The sequence below is a fragment of the Emys orbicularis genome, chromosome 2 (genome assembly GCF_028017835.1).
Source record: "Emys orbicularis isolate rEmyOrb1 chromosome 2, rEmyOrb1.hap1, whole genome shotgun sequence".
Lineage (NCBI taxonomy): Eukaryota > Metazoa > Chordata > Testudines > Emydidae > Emys > Emys orbicularis.
The window spans coordinates 212,423,735-212,447,814 of NC_088684.1; the positions used below are offsets into that span (position 1 = coordinate 212,423,735).

Consider the following 24,080-nt stretch of genomic DNA (forward strand, 5'->3'; position numbering starts at 1 on the left):
TCCATGTGTGATCGGTGCATTTGGGACAAGTTCTCCCTCCACTGGGTCTGCTGGGCTGCCTGGGCTCGGGAGCAGCCCATAAGTTCCGAGAACATGTCCTCCCGTGTCCTCTTCTTCCTACGCCTAATCTGCGCTAGCCTCTGGGACTGTGATGCCAGGGTATTTCGGGAGACAGTCGCAGCTGTGGGATGGGAAAAAGGGAGTGAATTCCTCAGAAAGATAAATTTTTGGGTGAACAAAGAACATAGTCTTTCTCTGTGAACAAGACCATGCACAGCACCTATCACATGCGCACTCAGGACAAGGTCGAATTTTCGGCCTTCACATTCAGTGCCTGGGGTCTTGCAGTGCAGATCAGACAAGCGGGACAGGACAGCGGAATTTGGGTAACAGGCTGACATGGTAAGCCGTAGACTTGTGGCTGCTTAAAACTTTAATAATAGCACTGGCCTCCTTTCACGTTCAAAGCAATGCCAGTCCCTGCTGCCAGCAATCCGGCAAGCATGAACTCTGCCCCTGTCCCACCCCCTCGCGGCTGTCCCAGGGAAAGATCCCTGTATGCTGCTCCTCTCCCGCCTCCACCGCGTGGCTCTAAACCGCCAGTTACAGTTCTGTAAAGGAACAGGCAAGCAGTCCCAATACTAACATTCCCCTACCTAATTCAAAGCAGGTCACCATGAGCGACATCACTCTGATGAGGATTTCAGAGACGGAGAAAGAACGGATGCTTCGGGAAAGCCTGCAAAGACCAGGGCCGTATGCCGCCATGCTCTGCAAGGCTATGATCCCCGAGTACTTGCTTGTCTCCTGGCGCGGAAACGTTTCCTACCACGGAGGACCCAATAAGGCCGCTCTCCCCAGGAACCTGATGCAAAGGCTTTCCAACTACCTCCAGGAGAGCTTCGTGGAGATGTCCCAGGAGGATTTCTGCTCTATCCCTGGATATATAGACCGGATTTTACTGTAGCTGCACTGGCAGGGACTAAACAGTAGAGCGCCTAGTGCAAAACAATCATGCTAAACCGGACGTTGTTAGATTTTTTTTCAGTAGTTGCACTGCCAAGGACTGAAACGTGAAGCGCCTAGGGCAAAGTAATCATGAAAAAGCCATTGTTAATATTGTTAATATTCCTGTTCTGTTAAAAATAAATGTTTACATGTTTAAAACACTTACTGACTGATCCTTCCCCTGATTCTGTGTCCGGGTTAACGCCTGGGGACGGTTGGTAGGGGATCTCTGTAAGGGTGATGAAGAGATCCTGGCTGTCGGGGAAATCAGCGTTGTAAGCGCTGTCGACTGCCTCGTCCTCCTCATCTCCTTCCTCATCTTCCCCGTCCGCTAACATGTCCGAGGAACCGGCCGTCGACAATATCCCATCCTCAGAGTCCACGGTCAGTGGTAGGGTAGTGGTGGCGGCCGCACCTAGGATGGAATGCAGTGCCTCGTAGAAACGGGATGTGTGGGGCTGGGATCCGGAGCGTCCGTTTGCCTCTTTGGTCTTCTGGTAGCCTTGTCTCAGCTCCTTGATTTTCACGCGGCACTGCGTTGCATCCCGGCTGTATCCTCTCTCTGCCATGGCTTTAGAGATCTTCTCGTAGATCATTGCATTCCGTCTTTTCGATCGCAGCTCGGAAAGCACGGACTCATCGCCCCACACAGCGATCAGATCCAAGACTTCCCGATCAGTCCATGCTGGGGCCCTCTTTCTATTCTGAGATTGCATGGCCATCTCTGCTGGAGAGCTCTGCATCGTTGCCAGTGCTGCTGAGCTCGCCACGATGTCCAAACAGGAAATGAGATTCAAACTGCCCAGACAGGAAAAGGAATTCAAATTTTCCCAGGGCTTTTCCTGTGTGGCTGGTCAGAGCATCCGAGCTCGGACTGCTGTCCAGAGCGTCAACAGAGTGGTGCACTGTGGGATAGCTCCCGGAGCTATTACCGTCGATTTCCATCCACACCTAGCCTAATTCGACATGGCCATGTCGAATTTAGCGCTACTCCCCTCGTTGGGGAGGAGTACAGAAGTTGAATTTAAGAGACCTCTATGTCGAACTAAATAGCTTCGTGGTGTGGACGGGTGCAGAGTTAATTCGATGTAACGGTGCTAAATTCGACATAAACGCCTAGTGTAGACCAGGCCTCAGTGAGCAGGTGAGAGCTGGCAGGGACCAGGAGTCTGTGGAAGGTCCCAGAAGGAAGCAGAAGGTGTTTCCTGGGGAAAGACTGAAGGAAAGGAGAGCAGCAAGAGGGTTTTTTTGGCTGACTTCATCGTGCCAGAGGGCAGGAGAGGGCTGAAGGCAGGAGAAGCAGCCACTGAGGGAGTTGCCTGCTGGTTCTAAGCTGGAGCCAAGGATTGAAGGCAGGGGAGCAGCAGAGGAGCTTAACCGCTGACAATTTCAGGGCCAGAGAGCTGGACCCAGAGGAACCTTGAGGGGGTCCGGGGGAGTTAGGGGTGCTCCCCTTGCAAGGAGGCTCCCAGGAGAGAAGCTGCGAGGGGTTTTGCTGGGAAGAGTGGAGTTGCACTCCAGCTGGAATGGCTAGTGTGGTTTTCCTGGTACAAGGACAGGAGAGGATTACACTGGAGAGCCGGGATGTGGTGAAGGATGCCAGGGTATGGTGAGGGACTCCGGGGCTATATGTTGCATGTACTGTTTGGACTATGCTGGGGGAATTCTGGACAATGATAGAAAGACTTCCGTTATGATTTGTGTGAACAAGATTTTTTTAAATAAATGGATCACAGAAAGACTGTATTTGTATCTTCCCACAAGGGCTATATTTATTTATTCTTAGTAATATACTGTGGATTATTTGTGGGGACTGAAAAGGAGGGAAATGGAGGGTAGGCACAATTGTCGCACTGCAGCCTGTCGAAAGGGGGCGCTCCAGGCGAGGCTGCCGTACGACAATGTTACTCCTTGTTTGTCACAAACAATAATAAAACTGCTTTTGTCAGTGCATACTGCAGTGCTGACCTGCCTCAGTGCAATCCTCTGATGGTGCCTGCTTCTGATGCCGTAAAAGCTGCTTCCTCAGCAAGCTGTACTACTTACCTAACTGCACGGTCTGTGTGATGGGTCAAGGGGGATATGCTGGACTTCCACATGCCAACATGAGGAAAGTAACAACTGTTTATTGATAATGAAATGGATAATAACACAAATCTGCACTGGCAGAGGGTTTCTAAACACATTTTTTCTTCCCTAACTATGTGTGTGCATGCATGCATGCATGCATTCATTCTCTCTCTCTCTCTCTCTCTCTCATATATATATATATCTCAAAATCTTTATCTGCCATGCCTCTCATATCTGCTGGTATAACTTTTATTCCACATTTAAATAAAAACATTAATCTAGGCATTAGAGATGGGTCTGAACCAATACCAAACACCCCAACAATTTTAGTGTATTCAGATTTTAATCAGCTGAACCAAAATTCCGCATCCAAGCAGGGATATTCAAAATCTGGTTCAAAATTTTGAGCTGGTGGTTGTTAGGTGTGCAGCTTCTCTGGCTTAACCACAGACCCCTCTGCAGATTCTCAGGCTATGTTCTGGCGTGAATTCCTGCAGAGAGGAGGGCCATAAAGCACCTAGATTATGCAGATCTGTGTAATTTTTTTCTAACTTACTTTTTGGCATTGCTCTTGGTTTGCTGATGCATAACAGCATCTGTCTTCTTATTTCTGAAAGACAGTAAAGTAATTATGTTATGGTGGGTTGCATCACATTATTCTGGGCTGTGGGTATTTACGCACATCAGTATTACAGATACTTTATTTAAAGTAGTGGTCAGATGTTTTTTGAGACATAAATGATACAATGTTCTGACGCAGTATAAGATGAAAGAGATTGAAAAGTGTGAGAAAATCCTAACGAAAAGAGTCTGTTTGGCAGCAATACATTTGTCATTTTTACACACATGTGGTGAATTTGGAGCTGCTCAGTAATAATTTATGACTACTGTATATTGACCTGGTTTTTGGGATGTTTACTGTGTGACTATATTGGGTTAAATCAACAGAGCTGTTGGGAAAGCAAGCAGAAGGGGAAACAGTGGCTCCAGATAAGGGGGCATCAAGAGACCGTACCCAAGCTATTAGGTGTGACAATTCTACTTCCTGGCTCCAGCCAAGTTACAAAACGTATTTTGCCATGCTGGGCCAATGCTGGGAAGCAGAAGGATTATAGCAATTAAAAAGACTCTGTCCAGAGAAGGGACAGTTGTTGGGGAGCTGTTCCAACAGAGACAAGTATCCACTGGAGTGTCTGAGGAAGTTAGGCCTGCCTCGGCTATCAGCAAGGGTTGGGAAGCCTGTATAGGCTTTTTATTGTTTTAATATCCCTTTTCACTAAATGCTTTGTTCCCACTGTTAAAATAAACAATCATGTGGTTTTAAGGAGGCTGCTGAGTCATATTCACCAGTGGTCACAGATTCCTGAAGAACTGCAGGTGCCAAACCCAGTTGGACCCGCAGGGGAAGCACAGTTGACACATAGGGTAGTAAGAGTGGGAGAATTGCCGAACTCTAATCCAGGAGAGCTAAAGGCACGAGATTTGACACCTGAGAGAGTGCACTCAGAGAGACCAGAAAGGGGACAACAGAGCTACAGGTAGCCCTGGGGCATTGACAACATATAGAGAGAGACTTTTAAAATGAAGTTCTGGTACTGATTGTAAACACAATTAATTAATTTGTGAAGGAGAAAACACAGTTGTCAGTCTGCAAATCTAGCTGAACCCAACATAGAAACCTCACTCCCCCTCCCACCCCCCAGTATTAAAAATATGAGAAAACCTAGTGAGCACAGGAGCAGTAATATGTAGAAGCGACTATATAGAAATAATAGTTCTGAGCAACTTCTTTAGAACTATGCTTTGGATGTTGCTATAAAGAATAATAGCATAAGGACAGGAAAATGTATGCTTAGATTCTGAGCTACACAGACTGGTAACTGGGGTCAAATAAACAGCTGGTGTAAACAGGCGCAACTGCAATTGATTTCATTGGAGTTGTACTTGCTTAGCAGAGAATTTAACCCTTTATGGCTTAGGTTGTAGAGAGGCAGAAAATCAAGCAAATCTGCTGGAAATAGGTAGATATCCAAGGGTCAGTCAAAGAAAAGTGGAATGCTAATAGGATGTAATAGAATAATGCAAAGGAAAAGATAACATGCAAGTTATAGAAGGATACTATGAAGGCAAAAAAAGTGGAAAGTGAAGAACATATTTCAGGTTGAAAAATGGATGGGTTACATTACAGATAGAGAGATAGAGACAAGTAATATAAAAAGTAAAAAGGAAAACAAGTCCTAGAGAGGGATTTAATTAGGGTATTAAAACTGCAATGGTGCTATGCTGCTAGGTCTTTTGAATTTTTAATGGGACAGTATATTGTACAATATATATCTGTTTTATGGGATGGAAATGTAATATGGATAAAATAAGTATTTTATAAATAAAAACTTACAATTTATAGGGATTTTAATGTCAGGAATTGCTACTTTTTAAAAAGGGAAAAATTTTAAATGATATAGCATCTGAATGAAAATACATTAGTACATTTAAAAAAAAAAAGACAATCCCAAGGTGTTTTAATTATGGAGATGCTAATAGTGACTCCATATTAAGGCTGTGTCCTAGTTGTATAAACATGAACATCTTAAACTAGGTTCACAACATTTAATTACTTGGGTCTCAATCATGCAAAGACTTTGACTTAAATGGGATTACTCAGCATGTGAAGTTAAGCATGTGTGTAAATCTTTGTAGAATTGGGGTCTTACTGTTAAGGTGGTACAGATGAATTTTTTGGGGAATGTTTTTGTTTTTTAAAACGAGAAACTCATTTACTTAAGGGAAATTAAACAGTCCATTTTTTGAAATTTTTGCCATGAGTCTCTAAATCTGAAAAGACTACATTGCTTGGAGACTTTAAACTTTCACATGTTGTTCCATAATTTTCTGAATAATCTATTGCTAGATTACTAGAGTAATTTTATAATATTAAAAATAAAGCCGCTATACCTTTTTTTCTTTTTGCTTTAAGTCAGGGAAGCTAACAAATAATATGTCATTCATCAAAAATTAGAGTACAGGCGAGTCTCATTTTACGCACATTTAACATGCGCGAATTCATCTTTGCGCAGTCGGCAAAACAAAAACAACAAAAAAGAGAAAAATAACAATTTAAATATTGTACCTGTAGTGAGAGCGATTCCGCCTGCCATTACACTCAATGTAATTTTGACTATACGCGATTTTCGCTTTACGTGCTGACAGCGGAATGTAACCCCAGCATAAGATGAGACTCGCCTGTATACAACTTTATACATGATAGGATTTTCAAGAGGGGAGTAGAAGGGGATACATAAAATATATACTTGAAAAACACAGAACATGTTCTACATATACAAAATAATCTGGCAAAATTTGAATGACAGGGCAATGATTTCTGCTTCAAATCCTAGTGATTACATTAACTACTCAAGCTTTGCTCTGATCTCATGAGAACCCCCAAAGAATAGCTTTATAATTTACTTCCTGTTTCTTCTATGTGTATCAACTTACACGTATTCAAAACCCATTAGTCAAATGTGCTGCTCATGCAAACTGGGGGGCACAGAATGTATTCTGGGGAGGTGTGAGAAGACAGAGTGGAGAGTGCTGGCCGCTGGCCACGTGCCCAACTCTGAAGGCAGCACTGCTGCCAGCAGCAGCGTAAAAGTAAGGGTGGCATGGTATGGTATTGTTACCCTTACTTCTGCGCTGCTGCTGGTGGCGATGCTGTCTTAAGAGCTGGCCAGCCGGAGAGCTATGTACTATATACTTAAATGGCTCTGTTTGAATTAATGCTTTACTGTTTTTAATATTTAGTGAGAGTTGCATGTTGATTTTTTATTTTTTTAATCAGTAAATGTATTTGTATGGCAGGAGGGGATGCATAAACTACTACAGACACAACAAAGTTTGAGAACCCCTGTTCTAATACAACAGGACAGCAAAAATGGGGCTAAATATGTCTCTTTAACAATTTACAAGTTTACATAGGAAGAAGGAATTTAAAATAATATCAATATATTATTCATTATCATCTAATTACAGTCTGACATGTCACTCATTTCCAGTTGATTATAAACACTAATCTGATGGCTGTACTAGCTGGAAAACAACCCAACTGGTACAGTGTCTATAAAGTGAAAACGCATGAATCATTCATTTGGTGAAACTGCTTCCCCTGGCCATGAAATTGTTATGAGATTAGGTTAGAGACTAGCGCAATTAGCGTGGGATTGATGTTGGGCATGTGTGCTCACTTCTGATCTTGGTACTGGCTGAATCTATTCTCTCCCTTAGCAATTGCATTGCCTGTTGTGCATTTTTAAGAAGATGGCACGTGTTAGGCATGCTAACATTCACAGGGCCCATCAGCGGTGTAATTGGTTCAGCAACGATTAGCAGTGAGTTTCCACAACTTGGCCTTCATTACATTTATTTTATGATGTTTAATAAAAGATACAAAGGCCTTTGGTGTACCTACACTTCCCATTATCAGGAGCATGTGTGAATGAACAAAATCCAATGTTTCCACTGGGTTGGATTTAAAAAAAAAAAGAGAGATTGTATCCTGAATCCATGGTACATTTGTATGCAGATAATGCTTTAAAAAATCAGTATCTCAGTAAGGTTTTAGCATAATAATTTCTGTTGTTAAATGTACAGTACTTATCAGTCTCATAATATGAATTTACTCAGCCCTGGGCGTGATTTCTACGTGCCCTTTTTGGAGAGGTAGCATATAGGGTACTTCCAATCCCCAAAATGTCGTAGTAAATGCTTGTTTTATATTCTTGAACCAGGCATTTATATTTGTTCTTCTGTTAATCTTAGAAAAGGCAAATACTTGTTATCTACAGGCTCCAAAATCCCCCGCTCTCCGGCTGGCCAGCTCTGAAGACAGCATCGCCACCAGCAGCAGTGCAGAAGTAAGGGTGACAATACCATTCTATGCCACCCTTACTTTTGCGCTGCTGCTGGCAGCAGCACTGCCTTCAGAGTTGGGCACGTGGCCAGCGGACAGCACTCTCCACTCTGTCTTCTCACGCCTCCTCAGAATACATTCTGTGCCCCCCAGCTTGCGTGTGTGTTTGCATGCATAGTTACTGTAGTGCTCATATCTATTGTTATCATTCAGTACACAGAAGGTAAGTGCATATGGACTCTTCCAATTAATTCAGAAAGCTGCATAGGGAAATAGAACTGATGACGTGCAAGGAATTAGTAACTTGCTCCCTGTGAGCCATATTTGGCCCTGATTTGCACCTCATGCAGCCCCACTTATTCCAGTACATTAGGGCTGAATTTGTTCCTGCATTTTCCTAGAATCGTACATTAGTGCTCGAGAAGTCATCAAGTTCAACTTGCTGTGCTGAGGCAGGACCAATTAAACCTAGATCAGTGGTTCTCAAACTTTTTTTTCCGCGGACAACTTGAAAATTGCTGAGGGTCTCGGCAGAACACTTAATGATCTTTCCAAATGTTGTTTGTACCATTAGCTAACTATTGTAAATCGCTTTGGATAAAAGTGCTATATAAAAAAAAAACTGTAATAATAAGTAATGTTTTTTGTTCTACAAATAAAAGCACACAACTCATATTTTAATGTCAGTAGTCTTACCTTTCTAATGCGATGGATGTGTCCTCTCTCTCCCGCCACGGAAGCCCCCAAACTGGGGCTGGGAAGGAAGGGGGTCTCTCCCTCTCTTCCCCGCCACAGAGCTGAGCCTGGGAAAGAGGGACATCTCTCCCTGGCAGCTGCAGCCCTGGAGCTGGGGAAAGTCACCTTTTTTTCTGGCCACCGCAGCCCTGCATGTCCCAAATTCTCCCCACCCCCTCTACTCACCCCACTGCCCCCTCCCACCTACCCCTTATTCCCCCCAAGGCCACCACATCACCTTACATGTGCATCTTCTCCAGGGTCCAGGCACCTAATTAGTGGCCCTTCATTCTCTCGTGTGCAGCTGCCCAGATGCGCACCTTAGAGGGAACTATCTGCGGACCACTTAAATGGAGCTTGCGAACCGCTGGTCGTCCGTGGACCACAGTTTGAGAACCTCTGACTTAGACCATCCTTGTCAGCAGTTTGTCCAACCTGCTCTTACAACCCTCCAATGTCAGGGATTCCACAACCTCCCTTGGAAGCCTATTCCAGAGCTTAACTACTCTTACAGTTAGATATTAGGAAAAACTTTCTAACTTAAATCTCAGTCTTGCTGCAGATTAAGCCCATTGCTTTGCAGCAAGGGAGATTTAGGTTAGATATTAGGAAAACCTTTCTAAGGGCATGTCTATACTACAAACTTCTGATGACACAAGTTACTTGGGCATAAAGCCACTGCAGTTAGTCTATTGTTTGTGCGTGTGTGTGTGTGTACTTGGCTCCTTGCGTCGGTGCTGCGCGTACTCAACAGGAGTTCTTGTGTCAATGCACAGTTAGGTGCACCATGGGTGTAACTCGCCATTGTCTTTTTGGAAGTTTTGGCAACGCAGAGTAGGGCAGAAATGAGCCACACAGGGGAGATTGCTCTGCAGGGTCAAGTTCCCATCATGCAACTTTCTGTCCCATAATGCCATGCCTATCCCATACTTTTCATGCTTATTTTAAAAATCCCAATAACCCGCACAGGATTTGTTGCTGTCCACCATCTCTGACAGAAGCATGGAGCTTGCACAGCTCTGCATGATTGTCATGAGAGTTGCAAGCACAGAATGCAGGATCCTTTGGTATTTGCAGAGCTGCACCAAGAGCCGCAGGGAACAGGACGATTTCCTAGAGGATGTAAAGTAATTCACATTGGAAAAAATAACCCCAACTATACATACAATATGATGTGGGGGGAGGGGTAATTTAGCTACAACGAGTCAGGAAAAAGATCTTGGAGTCATCATGGATAGTTCTCTGAAGATGTCCACGCAGTGTGCAGAGGCAGTCAAAAAAGCAAACAGGATGTTAGGAATCATTAAAAAGGGGATAGAGAATAAGACTGAGAATATATTATTGCCCTTATATAAATCAATGGTACGCCCACATCTCAAATACTGCGTACATGAGGCAGGGGCCAAATTAAGACAGGGGCCATCTAAGCCCCTGAGATAAAATATTGGCTTTTCCCTTTTCAAAAAGTTTCTGTACAATGTTCTTTTCTAGCAATAAAAACAACTGGAATAAAAGACCTAGAAAAAGTTTGGATCTGCTGCCCAGTTTTGTACTACAGTAATAATTTACACTGGGTTACATACTCTCATTACTAGGCTATGGCATATAATGTGATGTATAGTAAGGTTTAGATAAGACTCAAAACCTTTTAACACTCATCAAAGTTATTGGATCTTCGGAACAAGTTTGCCTCTCCCTGCTGGAGCTTGCCTGTTAGCTGTGAGAGAGAGTGCCAGGCTTGCCTTTTATTCTCTACCTTGTTGTCCTATTTACTTCATGACTGAGCAGTGGAAATGGGCTAATTCAAAGTACTGGTCATCAGGCCCTCCATTGTAATTCCATTCCTGAAATGGTGTTGGTGATTCCTCATTCTCTAATAGGCTCCTTTGCTTCCCTCTGCACCTTCTTTTTCCCCCCAAGTATTTTCAGTAAACTTTTAACAGCTGAACAGTTTCCATATTCTGGACAATGCAACCTCTTGGCTGCATTGGAGCTTGAGGGTGATTTAGTGAGAGTAGCACCTCAACAATGAAGGGGAAGATACCAGTAGTATTGCCAAGCCCAAGCATTCAATCACCATGAGTCAGCCCTGAAAAATCATAAAGTTGAATAAATAAATAAATAGTGAGCGCTTTTTATTTGCTTTCTGGTTTCTGAGCCTGTAGGGTTCCTTTGCTTCATGTTTTCAGTAGCAGGAGCTGTTGTCTGGCTAGCTAGGACAGCATAGGGAGCAAAGTCTAGGCAAAGCAACAAGATAGGGCAGACCCAGAGTTTTCTACAAAGTTCTAAAGACTCTTGACTCCTCCGCCATTTCCTTTCTATCCCCATATACACATCTTCTGTAAGCCTTTGCTCCCCTTTAACTTAGGGAGTGTCTACTCTTTGAGCTGGTGAAGTAATTCCAAGCTCGAGGAGACATAGCCACGCTAGTTCTGATTGAGCTAGTGCACTGAAGTAGTGTAGCCGTGGCAACACAAGCAGTAGGGGCTGGCTGCCCCCAGTATGTAACAGGTGTCTTGCACTATTTTCACTACATGTGAATGTGTTCAGCTGTGTACACTATTAGTCATTTGTTTAGAGAAGAAGCCATATAGGCTGATGCATAGTCCATACTTATCACACGCTTCTAGAGATTAGAGAAGAAAAATAAATAGTAGGTCACTTTGGTCTATTCCTCTACACGATTGCTTTAGAGGATTGTTCCCTTCGTGATTGCTTTGTCCAGTCTAGATTTCAACATTTACAGCGATTCATAGATTTTAAGGTCAGGAGGGATCATCTAGTCCGATCATCTGTTTAACCCAGGCCAAGTGATTCCTGCATCAAGCTCAGAACTTCTGATTGAGCTAGAGCAACCTGTGGCCCAATCAGCACAGAGCTGCGGCCCATGTGACATCCTCAGGCCCATACAGGGTAGTATTGGACAGGGCCAGCTCTGGCTTTTTTGCCGCCCTAGGCAAAAAAGCCACCGGCCACACACACCCCCCACCCCCACCCCAGCCACCCCCATTGCAGCAGGGGAGGGCGCCGAGCCCGGCTGCGGGCCCGCAATCCCCGACCGGCCAGAGCGCCGGGAGCAGGGCGGAGAGCCCGGCCGGGGCTCTCCGCTCTCCCCGACCGGCCGGAGCGCCGGGGGGAAGGCGGCGAGCCCGCCGCGGCTCTCCGCTGTCCCCGACCGGCCGGAGCGCCGGGGGGAGGGCGGCGAGCCCGCCGCGGCTCTCCGCTCTCCCCGACCGGCCGGAGCGCCGGGGGGAGGGCGGCGAGCCCGCCGCGGCTCTCCGCTCTCCCCGACCGGCCGGAGCGCCGGGGGGAGGGCGGCGAGCCCGCCGCGGCTCTCCGCTCTCCCCGACCGGCCGGAGCGCCGGGGGGAGGGCGGCGAGCCCGCCGCGGCTCTCCGCTCTCCCCGACCGGCCGGAGCGCCGGGGGGAGGGCGGCGAGCCCGCCGCGGCTCTCCGCTCTCCCCAACCGGCCGGAGCGCCGCGGGGAGGGCGGCGAGCCCGGCCGGGGCCCCACTCTCCCCGACCGGCCGGAGCGCCGCGGGGAGGGCGGCGAGCCCGGCCGGGGCCCCACTCTCCCCGACCGGCCGGAGCGCCGCGGGGAGGGCGGCGAGCCCGGCCGGGGCCCCGCTCTCCCCGACCGGCCAGAGCGCCGGGAGCAGGGCGGAGAGCCCGGCCGGGGCTCTCCGCTCTCCCCGACCGGCCGGAGCGCCGGGGGGAGGGCGGCGAGCCCGCCGCGGCTCTCCGCTCTCCCCGACCGGCCGGAGCGCCGGGGGGAGGGCGGCGAGCCCGCCGCGGCTCTCCGCTCTCCCCAACCGGCCGGAGCGCCGCGGGGAGGGCGGCGAGCCCGGCCGGGGCCCCACTCTCCCCGACCGGCCGGAGCGCCGCGGGGAGGGCGGCGAGCCCGGCCGGGGCCCCACTCTCCCCGACCGGCCGGAGCGCCGCGGGGAGGGCGGCGAGCCCAGTCGCGGCCCTGCTTTCGGGCCGGAGCGACCCGCCGCGCCGCCCCCCTCCAGGCGCCGCCCCAAGCAGATGCTTAGTGGGCTGGTGCCTGCAGCCGGCCCTGGTATTGGATGCAGCCCAGATGTGTGGCCCACAATGGTAAATAGCTTGAGAACCTCTGAGCTAGAGCAGTGTTTCTCAGCCTTTTCGGGCTGGTGACCCCTAACAGTAAGGATTATAGTACTGCACACACAGAAAATTTTACTTAGTAATGATAACTTAATTGCCAGCAAACTGTATTGGTGATGGAACAGATTAATATTTGCATCAGTTGCTCAGATGCTATCATCATGGGAGGGGGATCCTATAAAGCAAACTAGATAGCTTTTATGGTGAAATGAAGCAACAAATTTTGAACTAGTATCTTTCATATAAGGATCCCAATTTTGCATACAATTAGTCTTCCTAGCCTATACCCCCTAACCTATGGGGTTTAGATCTGTATTATTGTATCTATTTTACAGATGGGTAAAGTGAAGCATAGAGAATTTAGTGATATGTCCAAAGTCACTCAGCAAATAAATGGCAGAATTGGGAAGAAAATCCAGGAGTGCTGACTCCCAGTCTCATTCTTACCTCTAGTACAGTGGTTCCCAAACTGAGGTTCACAAAATGTTACAGGGGGTTCTTGGGGAAAAATTTCCCTAATGGTGGACAGAGCTGTCTCGAGGGACCCCATGCAGCACGGGGCCAGGAGCACAGAGCCCCTGGACTTCCAAGAGCTAAGCAGATCAAAGCAAGCATTTCTATCACACTGACGAGATTTAAACTTCAAGACTCCTTATAAGAAATGGAAAGGGAGGTGGATATTTTTTGCTGTTTTTAAAATTAAATAGGCAGCTAGTATTGTTTTTAAAATTATTATGAAGAACAAGTTTAGGCTTTGTTGGAACGTGCATTGTTTGCCTGGACTGCTCAAGACCTGAATGCTTGTGTAGGAGGAACTCTTTGAGTTGGCTTCTTGAATACCGTCATGCTGTTTCACATCTGATACTCTTTGATGAAACATAGGAGCCTTGTCTTATAACAGGCTTATTCAGAGTGATACAAACTACAAAAGTGAGATCTTGGAAGAGTGTTGCCGTTTTCATAATGTAATAAAAATACCGTAATGATAAATAATAATTAATAGTGTGTAATAAGCATGTTATAAAAACAAATTTTATATTTCCAAGATCACTGCTTTTATAATTTATACTCTGGTAAAGGAGAAAACCCCTGGAAATATTCATTTTTAGGAGGGGGTTTGCGAGACTTGACATTTTAGTGAAAGGGGTTCACAGGTTGTTTAAGTTTGGGAACCACTGCTCTAACGCTAGCTCTTTCATCACAAGTATGTTATTATGACTGTATTTGATCAATTTCCAAATTACCGGTATCTATAATTTGTATAATCTGATTTGTAGTACATATCTTCAGAGCACCAAGATACCTACTGTAACAGATCATAAATCTTAGTATTAAATAGTCAAGCTGCAAATCTGACCTCTTTTTTTATAAAGCTGGCTAAACTCCTTTAGGACATTAAAAACAAATTGAAGCATGGCAGCGACAATTAATGTTTTTTACACAGTATAAAAAAAGAAAAGAGGAAGGGGACCGTCAATCAAAATTTAATCGAGAGAATTAGACCAAAAGCATTATGCTAAATAATGTTCCTAAACTGGCTTTTGTGTAGGGTGACATGCCAGAAAACATCCACTACCCAAAGCAGTGACTGAAGTTAAATACTTAGGTTTTTTTACATAAACTGTCACAACAAGGCCTTTTGGTTCAATCAGAAGAATGAATGAATTAATTATAGTCTGACAATGTAAGTATACATTTCTATTTCCTAAAATACACACTTCTAAAACAAATTTCTGTGGCAGAGTTAGATTTGATGGTAGACATTTTGGATACCTTTGCCTCCTTTACATTAAAGATTCTTACAAATGAATCACAAATTGGAAAAGACAATTTGGTGGGGGGCTTCCTTTCTCCCTTCCCTTTGTGTGGCAGTGTAATGACTAACCACAATTTACCTCTTTACTACTACAAATGGTTATCCTCCCTTTATATTTCCCCCTTTTTAAATACAGTCTGCTCACGCTTTAAACATAATGAGTCAAATTCATCCCTAGCATAACTACTGAGTTTGTGGCGTTATCCCAGGAATTAATTTGGTCCAATTTATTCAGGCTAAACAAACTGTATTCCCTTAACTTGTCCCTGTAAGTGATGGTCTCATGTCTGTTTGAAGTGTGATATTTCTCCTGGACATTCACAGAAATAAATAATTCCTCCTGGAAAACAAATCTCTTAAATAAAATAAGCCTTTCTTTTGGAACTGCATAGACCTTCTTATGTTTGATCTGCCTATCTGGCGTAACTAAGCAATACTGTATTTTTCAGCTGCTCCGAGATGGATCAATACCACCAGTGGCTAAGTAGGTCCGTGGTGTTAAATATTCAAAACATCTCATGCATGCAGAACTCAATTTAATACCAAGGTCTGTGTAGGTTTGGAAAATATACCCTTTATATCACTGATGTAATTGCATTCCTTTTAGACTTTAACTTTAGAATTGGTTTGTAAGGTTTTCACAAAATGGACTGTTTTCACTTTGAGTTATGAATTTGAGAGGTGGAAATGGCAGATAGGAAGATGAATAGCACAGTACTGTGGGCTTTTTAGAAACATACCAAGCTTTGTTTACAATGATTTATATACTGAATCTTAAACCAATTTCTGAATACATATGTGCTAATAAATACATATTTTTATCTGTTCTTTTAGCAACGGTGTAATAAAAAAGTGTAAATTTAAATTAAAGTCAATGAATCATGATTGTTTTCCTGTATGTTAATCAACATGTCCTGCTGTATATGAGTTTTTGACATTATCCTATGTTATCCTGGTCATACTAAATAATAATGATCAGTCATTAGAAGTGGCCAAACTATTCATTATAGTACTATTCTATATAAATGTAGGCCATTTTTATTTAGGAAATTGGTCACGAAAGAATCCTGATTTTCTTCTAGTGTATGCATTGATCTTAAGTATTTGCTGAATAATTTCAATGACTATTTTGCAGCCTATACAGTGTTTACAAGCTGCTCACTTTATATGCTCTTTGTTGTTTGTATTTTGTGGTCAGTTGCTTAAGTCATATGGTATTGTTTCCACTCTTTGATTGGATGGCTGATACATTTTAAATAGTAGAAAAGCAAATAATGAATATCAAACCTCTGGTATGAATTTTTGGATGAGTAAACACTTGTGCTAAAGCTTATGGAACTTTCAGGGTTTGGAAACATTTTAACTAATAACCAGCAGTTGGTCCAATATTTGCCCTTATTCAGCAACATTTTAAAATCTCATTGAAGTTAAGCATGCAATCTAAGCTGAATTGTGGCCCTTATGAATAATATAACCTCATGAATCAGATCACTTTTTAAAAATACTGTCCAACCAGCTCTTTCACTTTTGTACAGTGGTTTTCATCTTCAAAGCATTCTAAAAACAGCAATGAATGAAACAGAAAAAAAAAACCCTACTAATTATTAACGAAGAAGAGGGCCACATATGTGAAGTCATATGGTTTGCTCCAGAACATGGTCTAGAGAGTTGGTGACTTGCCCAAGTGCACAGTCAGAGGCATGATTAGAATGCGGAAGCTCCTGATTCCCTGTTCTGTGGCCAGACTATGCATTTCTATCATGCATTTTTCCCATAGAAGGTTGTTTTGGGGGCCTGATGCGGCTGTAAGAAGGGGGCTAAATGACGTACAGAGAGAACTCCAAATGGAGGATTATTTTGATTTGTCTTTTTGTTTCTTCTTTTTGGTTCCAGTGAAATGAAGCAGAAACTCGATGAAGAGGGTAACAAGTGCAGCATCCTTTCTAAGCAGCAGAAGTTTAATGAGCACTGTTGCATTCGCTGTTGCTCTCCTTTTACGTTTCTCATCAATAGCAAGCGGCAGTGCCAAGACTGCAAATACAACATCTGCAAGAACTGCAGCTCCTATCAGAAGAAGGACAAGGCATGGCTCTGCAATGTCTGCCAGCAAGCTAGGTAGGTGATTATTGTACCACTGCCAGGTATAGAACAGCTGGACTGAAATCTTGACTTGACTTTTCCTCCTATTCCCTCTCTTTGTCAGCTGTTAACAGTGATGAGGTGAAAGACATAAGACAGAGAATACTCTAGAGTGTCTAGAAGTTGTTGTTAAGGATTGCTTTGGGCCAGGAATGTTTTATTCTAAATCTGCTTTGCTGGATTGATAAACCAACAAGTACTAATTGGATTTAGTCTGCATAAGGGGTGTGATCTTAAATATCTAGGTTACTAACATGTAAGCACAGATGGTTAAAAGGTGGCCAGCCATTTTGCAGCAATCACTTGAAAATAAGGCCGGGACGGTGAAGAAGGGTCTCTCACAGTAGATTATCTTGCAGTGAATTTGTCTGGAATGCTTTTCTAAATGACAGACTTTCCACAGAACACTAAATGCTTCAAAAATACATTCCAAACAATACCGTAATTTTCACAACTGGGACTAGTTCAAAAAATGCTGCCTAATGGAACCTTGGATAGAATTGCTTCCCCACCCCTTGGGCCTGAGATAACCAACCCTTTTAAGCCAGCGTGAAAAAAAACCCCAAACCAGTAAAAAGAGCCAGCCCACATAAAACAGCTCTTCGGGGCCAATCTTCCTGGGAGACATTTGGTCTTGCATGGCTCTGTTTCAATTATGGTAGTTTAACTAAAACAAACTTGGCCCAGGGTGGCCACGTAATCTCAGTCCTCCTCTCTCCTGGCGGGGAAATGGATAAAGGAGACCACCCTGATCCCTTTTCCAGGCTCCAATTCACTCCTGTCTAAGAGGAAGTACTGCTGTTTCTTATCAGGAGCTCTCCTTTAGCCCACTGAAAGACTTATATATTAATGGCATCCCATGAACCACGGCTGTCAGCTCCACCCTTTGCCTGGTTGCTAGGTTAGGCTCTGGTGCCCCGATGCAGCATGAAATACCTTTCCCTGCCTCCCTACAGCACAAAGAAGGGGAGCAGCAGGGGCATAGGGAGAAGAGGAAGCAGCAGCCCCCCCCCTCCCCCCCCCCACACACAGAGAAGTCAGCATTTATATCAAAGCAACCCCATTGTTCTTGATTCTGAACTTATTTACAACAGTGTAGATCAGGAGTAATTCCAGTGAGTTCAGTGGGGTTGCAGTAGGGTAAGTGAGATCAAATCAGGCGCATTGTATTCCACATAATATGAAACATCCAAAATTCACAAAACGATGGGCAATATATTATAGACCAGAACAAAGTTCTCATTTCTGCTGTCCAGATGGGTTCGGACAAATAGAAAACTCTAAACTCAATAGGTATAAAATTATATTAACTGAAACTGCTAAAAAGGTGTAACAAAAATCTAAGTGAAACTCAGCTTGACAGCCATATATAGCAAACAGCAATCAACTGAAAGGTTTTGACATAAATTGCATGAAGCATACAGCAAAGTGATGCAAAAGGCACCGAAAATACTGCTCTGTATTTCAAAGTATCCTGCAAAATTTAAAAAACTCTATGTATAAAAATATAGATCTATAGAGATGTGTTTTATATAGACATAAGTACAGATGTATTAAATGTTGCTGACCAGATACCTATAATACAGCATTTATTAGTAGCATTCTGTGAAGTGTTTTTGTTTGTTTCTATGTTTGTTTTTTTACTGAGAATTGATATTTTCATCTAGGGGACAGAAATCCCCAACATCAGCAGCCAGCTCATGGATCTCAATATCATCTGATGCTGGCTCTGAGGTTGGTAGCACTGGTGTTGCAAGATCAATAAAATAGCCAGTAGACTCCTCCCCTTTTATGCACAGATCCAGTCATCATTGAAAAAGACTTTTTTGCACTTTCAGCCTCTTTTATACTTTTTACCTTTAAAGGTAATGGGGATGAAAGTCCTTGCTGATGCAAGATGCTTCAAAATTCTGGGATTGTGACTTCAGGCATAGCCCTCAGTTGGGGTGGTGCCTAAATGGCAATAAACCAGGAGGCACTATGAATCAGAGACGCAGCTCCGAGCCACAGTTCTTTCTCTACTCCCTCTTTGCTTCCTGGGACAGTAATTTCCTGCCAGCCTACAATAATAGATTACTGGCTCTCACTGGCTCAACTACTTTGGTCAAGGCTATGCTTGTTTTTCACCCCACCTTGCCAATCTGTTTTGAGGAGGGAGAAAATAGTCAAGTAACCATACTTGCTTCTATGTGTCTGCATTGTTGCGTAGGGATGTGAAAGGAGTTCTTACTCCCCCTTATTCCTGTGTGAGTGTTTTTAATCCAAGTCACAGCCTAGCTGTATAAGGAAATATCTGCTAGTTCTTCTGAAGCTCTGCAGTAATTTGAAGGGATTCATTACACACACCTGCTGATTATTTTATTGTGTGGTTCATTTATTTGTTGTACCAGGAATAAAACGGAGGCCCGGCTTCCCTGAATCACAGGAGTAATACACCTGAAGTTGACAGGGCTACTCATGTGGATATGGGTTGCGGGGTTGGTCTCTGCTAAAATTAAGCCTTTAACGTATCATGGATTTTTGAGGGGGGGGGTATTATTATTTCTAATGTTGTTGTTGACATGTTATGAAAACATATTTGAGACATATAAATTAATAGATTTATTGGGGCTCTGTTAAGGATAACCAATTGTTTTCTCCAAATTAGACAGGATCGTTTTAGAGTTTTTTCCCAGGTGTGTAGAAATATCAACTGACACATTTTCAGAAGCAGTGAGCATAGAAAACAGAATGAGCTACTTTCCCTTAAGATTTTTTTTATCATAAGAATACATTTTTTTCAGTTTTTGAAGGTCACTTCATTATTCAAGAAAGGTGCCAGTTTGACATTAGTGGAGATTGAAGTAATCTACCATGAGAACAGGCAATGATGCCCACTGGCCCTGCCATTGCACCTCTCTTCTGCCCTGTAACATCTCTAGAGATGAGAAGTTTCCATGCTCATTCAGCCCTTGGCTCCTCTCTTGAGGCTGCCAGTGGAGGTGCAGTTGGTGCCAGTTGTTTTTGTGAAGTGGACACCATTCTGCTAGGATCTAGTCCAGGGTGGGCAAACATTTTGGCCCGAGGGCCACATCTGGGTGAGGAAATTGCATTCAGGGCCATGAATGTAGGGATGGGGCAGGGGGTTGGGGTGTGGGAATGGCTGCGATATGCAGGAAGGGGCTCAGGGCAGTGGTTGGGGTGCAGGAGGTGTGCAGAGTGTGGCAGGGGGCTCAGGGCAGGGGGTTGTGGTGCGGGGTGCAGGAGGGTCTCAGGGTGTGGCTCTGGCCCGGCGCTGCTTAACTGGAGCAGCTCTGTGGTGGCAGCGGCACGCACAGGGGCCAGGGCAGGCTCTCTGCCTGCCCTGGCCCCACGCCGCTCCCGGAAGCGGCCGGCACCACGTCCCTGCAGCCCCTGAGGAAGGAGGAGGCAGAGGGCTCTGCACACTGCCCTTGCCTGCGGGTACCTCCTCCGAAGCTCCCCTTGGCCGTGGTTCCCTGTTCCCAGCCAATGGGAGCTGTGGGAGGCGGTGCCTGCAGGCGAGGGCAGTGCGTGGAGCCCTCTGCCCCCTCCTCCCTGAGGGGCCACAGGGACGTGGTGCCGGCTGCTTCCAGGAGCAGAAGGGATCCCGCGGCGCCATGGGGGTGGCAATCCAACGGGCCGGATCCAAAGCCCTGACAGGCTGGATCTGGTCCATGGGCCGTAGTTTGCCCACCCCTGATCTAGTCTGGGACCATAAACTTGTTTCCAATAGGCTACTGAGTTGCCTTAAGATAGTAATGATTTTCGGACTGCTAAACTGGGCTGTTTATGGTAACCTAGAGGTAAAAGGATGTACGTCACGTACCAAACTCACAGGCCATTGAATGCCTAAATATGTCCTTTTTAAAAACTGTGTATTTGCTTATAACTGCTCACTGTCAATGGAGAATGGGGAGTTAGCAAATACCTATGATCCTCTGGTTAAATACTTCGTTTCAGAAGCATAGTACGGTGCAAAGGATATGTGGTTCATTTTGACAGAGTTCTCTCAGTTCACATCCTTTGTACGATGCTGTTCAGTCAGTACAGCGGGGCTTGGAGAGGAGAGGAACATAAGGAAAATCTGAGCATCTTTTATAGAAGGACTTTTCAGAAAGACACTAGGCTCATTTAAAAATAGAATTTGTGTCTGCCACCTTTTTTTCCCTTGACTGTGAGACTGAAGATTAATCGGAGTTACCATGTAATTTACTATACAATAAATCTGAAATCTTGATTCTAAACTCAGTGATGCTTCTTACTGCTGCTTGATCAAAAACAGCTTGGGATTCTGGCAATTGGAGCTTTCTAATCATAGCTGATAACCCTGCATGGAAAAAGTACGTGCCGCATCAAGCATGAAAACAAGACACTCAGGAAAGCAGTTTGAAAATATAATTTACAGCGGTCTTAAACCAAATCCTTGAGAGACTGTTGGGTTGGCTTTGTCATCTAATTGAAAGAAAAGTGTCAGGTCATGTGCTTGCTCCCTGACCATCAAGTGTGGAGAGTGCTGAAGAGAAAATACTTTCAAACCAAAGGTACAGGGGAAGGAGCGTACTCCATTGCTCTAGAAACGCAACCCTTCCCTCTGGCCAATGCATGGAACAATAATAAAAGACTCCAGACCACTGTATAATTAAATCATTAGTAAAAGTATACTTACTCCTGCCTCAGCGTGGGGGGGCTGGCCTAGATGACCTCTTGAGGTCCTTCCAGCCCTACATTTCTGTTATTACCTCCAAGAACTATGGCTGAAAATGTTAAGCACGTAAACGTTAGGAAATGGCAGAATTAAGGTTTCTCTGTGCAACCTTATTTCAGTCCTCTTGTGAGCATGCATTATGATGACATGCCATTTTTGTCCACTGGACCCCAGCAAGTGGGTAGTTTTTCAATGTTTCAATAAATAAGCAACTGAGAACAGGATTTTAAAATGGTAAGTGTTGGGAAATCTTAGCTATTGGCAGCTACTAGCTCCATCTATAATAACAGAACAAAATGAATATTGTTAATGTCCTCAGTGGTGGGCAACGCATGTGGTAAGAATTCATTTGGAAGCTTACACGCTTCCATTGCTGCTGGGTGACCCAGGTGTGTTCTGGCATTCCATTTATTGGGGGAAGTGTTTGCTGGGAAACTGCTGCTGGAAAACACTTAAGTACGTTTAAACTTCTGAAAACAAAAGCGCAGAGACGCAAGTAGGACGGGCAGATCATGTTTTCCTTTACGCACAAACTTTCTCTGGCTCTTCTGCTTGCCATAAAAATGAAGAAGAAAAAAAATTCTAGCATTTTGCCAAAGACCCTCCTCTTGGAGTTGTGAACTCCTGCCTCCTGCAAGTGCTGTGTCTCAGCATTATTTCCACACACCAGGCTTTGAGTCAACAAAAGGATGCATTCACCACGGTGTTTGCTCACTCTCACTTTTTCCTTAGACCTTCTTCACCCATCTTAGGGAAGAGACAGTTCAGAAGAGTGACAATAGTATTTTCTTTGACAAAAGAGCTAGAGAGCTCATGCAAATTCTTAGTTTAGTCACGCGAGCATTTCAGATTGCACTTTTTCCTCCTTTTCCCCTGCCTTCACCCTTACAGGCAGGGGATGGGCAGCCAAGGTTGAGAATGCCGCTGAGTAATACCTGCAGCATTTATTTATTGGCTCAGCAAGAAAACAGTCTTGGATGAGTTTCATTTAACAAGGAAAATTCATAACTACTTTATAAAAATTGTTATTTTTTGGCACTGTAGTTAAATCAGCACATTTGTCACAGTCTCTCCAGGGTCACTGGTTTGTAACTCAGTTATAAATATTTGCTGTAGGCCAGTGACCTGGAACCTGTCATGCATTATATTTCAGTGAATAAATTACTAACATCATTGCTGTTAATAATTTTGTAACCCAATTTATTGGCTCAGTTGTGTAATTAAGGAGTGATGTGGAGCTGCACTGGGAAAGGCTGTGGCCTGGTCTACAGTAGAAAATTAGGTCGGCATAAAAAAATCCACACTCTTGAGCAGAGTAGTTAAGCCAACCTAAGTCCTCATGTAGACAGTGCTAGGTTGACAGAAGAATTCTTCCATTGACCTAGCTACTGCTTCTCAAGGAGGTGGAGTACCCACACCCATGGAAGAATCCCTCCCATTGGCAAAGGTAGTGTCTACACTGAAGTGCTACAGCGGCACAGCTGTGCCACTATAGCATTTTAAGTGTAGCCAAGCCCTGAGTCTTAGAAAGCGTAATATCTCCTGGGATTGCTCATTAGATGCGGTGCATCATTCAGTAGGGTGATGCTCCCATGCTCTCCCACAAATGACCCACCCCGACTCTGTAAGCTGGTGCAAAGAGGAGAGGCAGATCGATTGTCCTGCCTCATTGCTTGTCCCTTTCTGGGTGATTTGCTCCTCAGAAAAAGCAACAACGGTGCTGTCTCTACTCATGGGGACTGCTGTTGTGCCCTTGTACAAGACAGCACAAGCAGTGGAGGTTTTCTGCCTGGCTCCTGCATATCTGCGCAAGGGCACGTCACCGTGTAGCTCCATGCGAGTAAATGTGAGAGAAATACTTTAGATATGACTGATGGTTGAGATTATTTTTCTTTGGTTTCTTTCTCAAATGAGGTTAGCGTTAGCTTGGCAGCCCTACAGAATGAAGTCCTGGATCCACAGGACAACAAGAGCACTGGCAATGGCCACCCTGACCCACCCACACTTGTGAGCCCTGTTCTGGAAAAGAGCTGGAGTGAACTTTGTGCCTGACACGAATTACAAACTGTTAAAAATACACACCATACTGCTTCCCTTTTGTGGGGAAGGGCTGAATGACAGGAAGGGGGTGATTTTCTTGGCGGACTGGTGTCCTCACCCATCCTGTCTCATTTTGGTTCTTGACTTCCCTGCTGTGAGCAATGCAAAGAATTGGAAGATATTCAAATAAGCCAACTGTAACACCACACTCCTGGCTGGGCTGTTGGCAGCAGGGCTTGAACCTGGGATCTCTGGATCTTAATGCATGAGCCTCTACAGCTTGAGGTAAAAGACTCACTTCTCCTACCCGAGGGTGCAGCAGGCCTCTATGTGGCCTGGCCACCACCAGAGGGGACCAGGGGTGGCAGGTTTGTATGATTTTGGTGCTCCGAACTGGTCCAAGGCCCGCCCCTTCCCTATATTGCACAATATCACTATCATAAGAAAAATTTATTTAACTAAGAATATCAACTTTCTGCATTCAAAAGACTATTAATAAACAGCCAAGCACTCTTGGATCAATAATCCTCAAAA

At 44.6% G+C, this 24,080-nt stretch overlaps 1 protein-coding gene across 2 annotated transcripts in view; it reads left to right on the plus strand.

The window, feature by feature from the left end:
* The window catches only part of MYRIP (myosin VIIA and Rab interacting protein), a 353,060-nt gene that overhangs the window by 136,602 nt on the left and 192,378 nt on the right, over positions 1–24,080 (plus strand). For both annotated transcript variants that reach the window (XM_065399403.1, XM_065399404.1), the window contains exon 2: positions 16,556–16,777. In XM_065399403.1, coding sequence (XP_065255475.1) covers positions 16,556–16,777 — 222 coding nt within the window. The remainder of the gene's footprint in view (positions 1–16,555; positions 16,778–24,080) is intronic.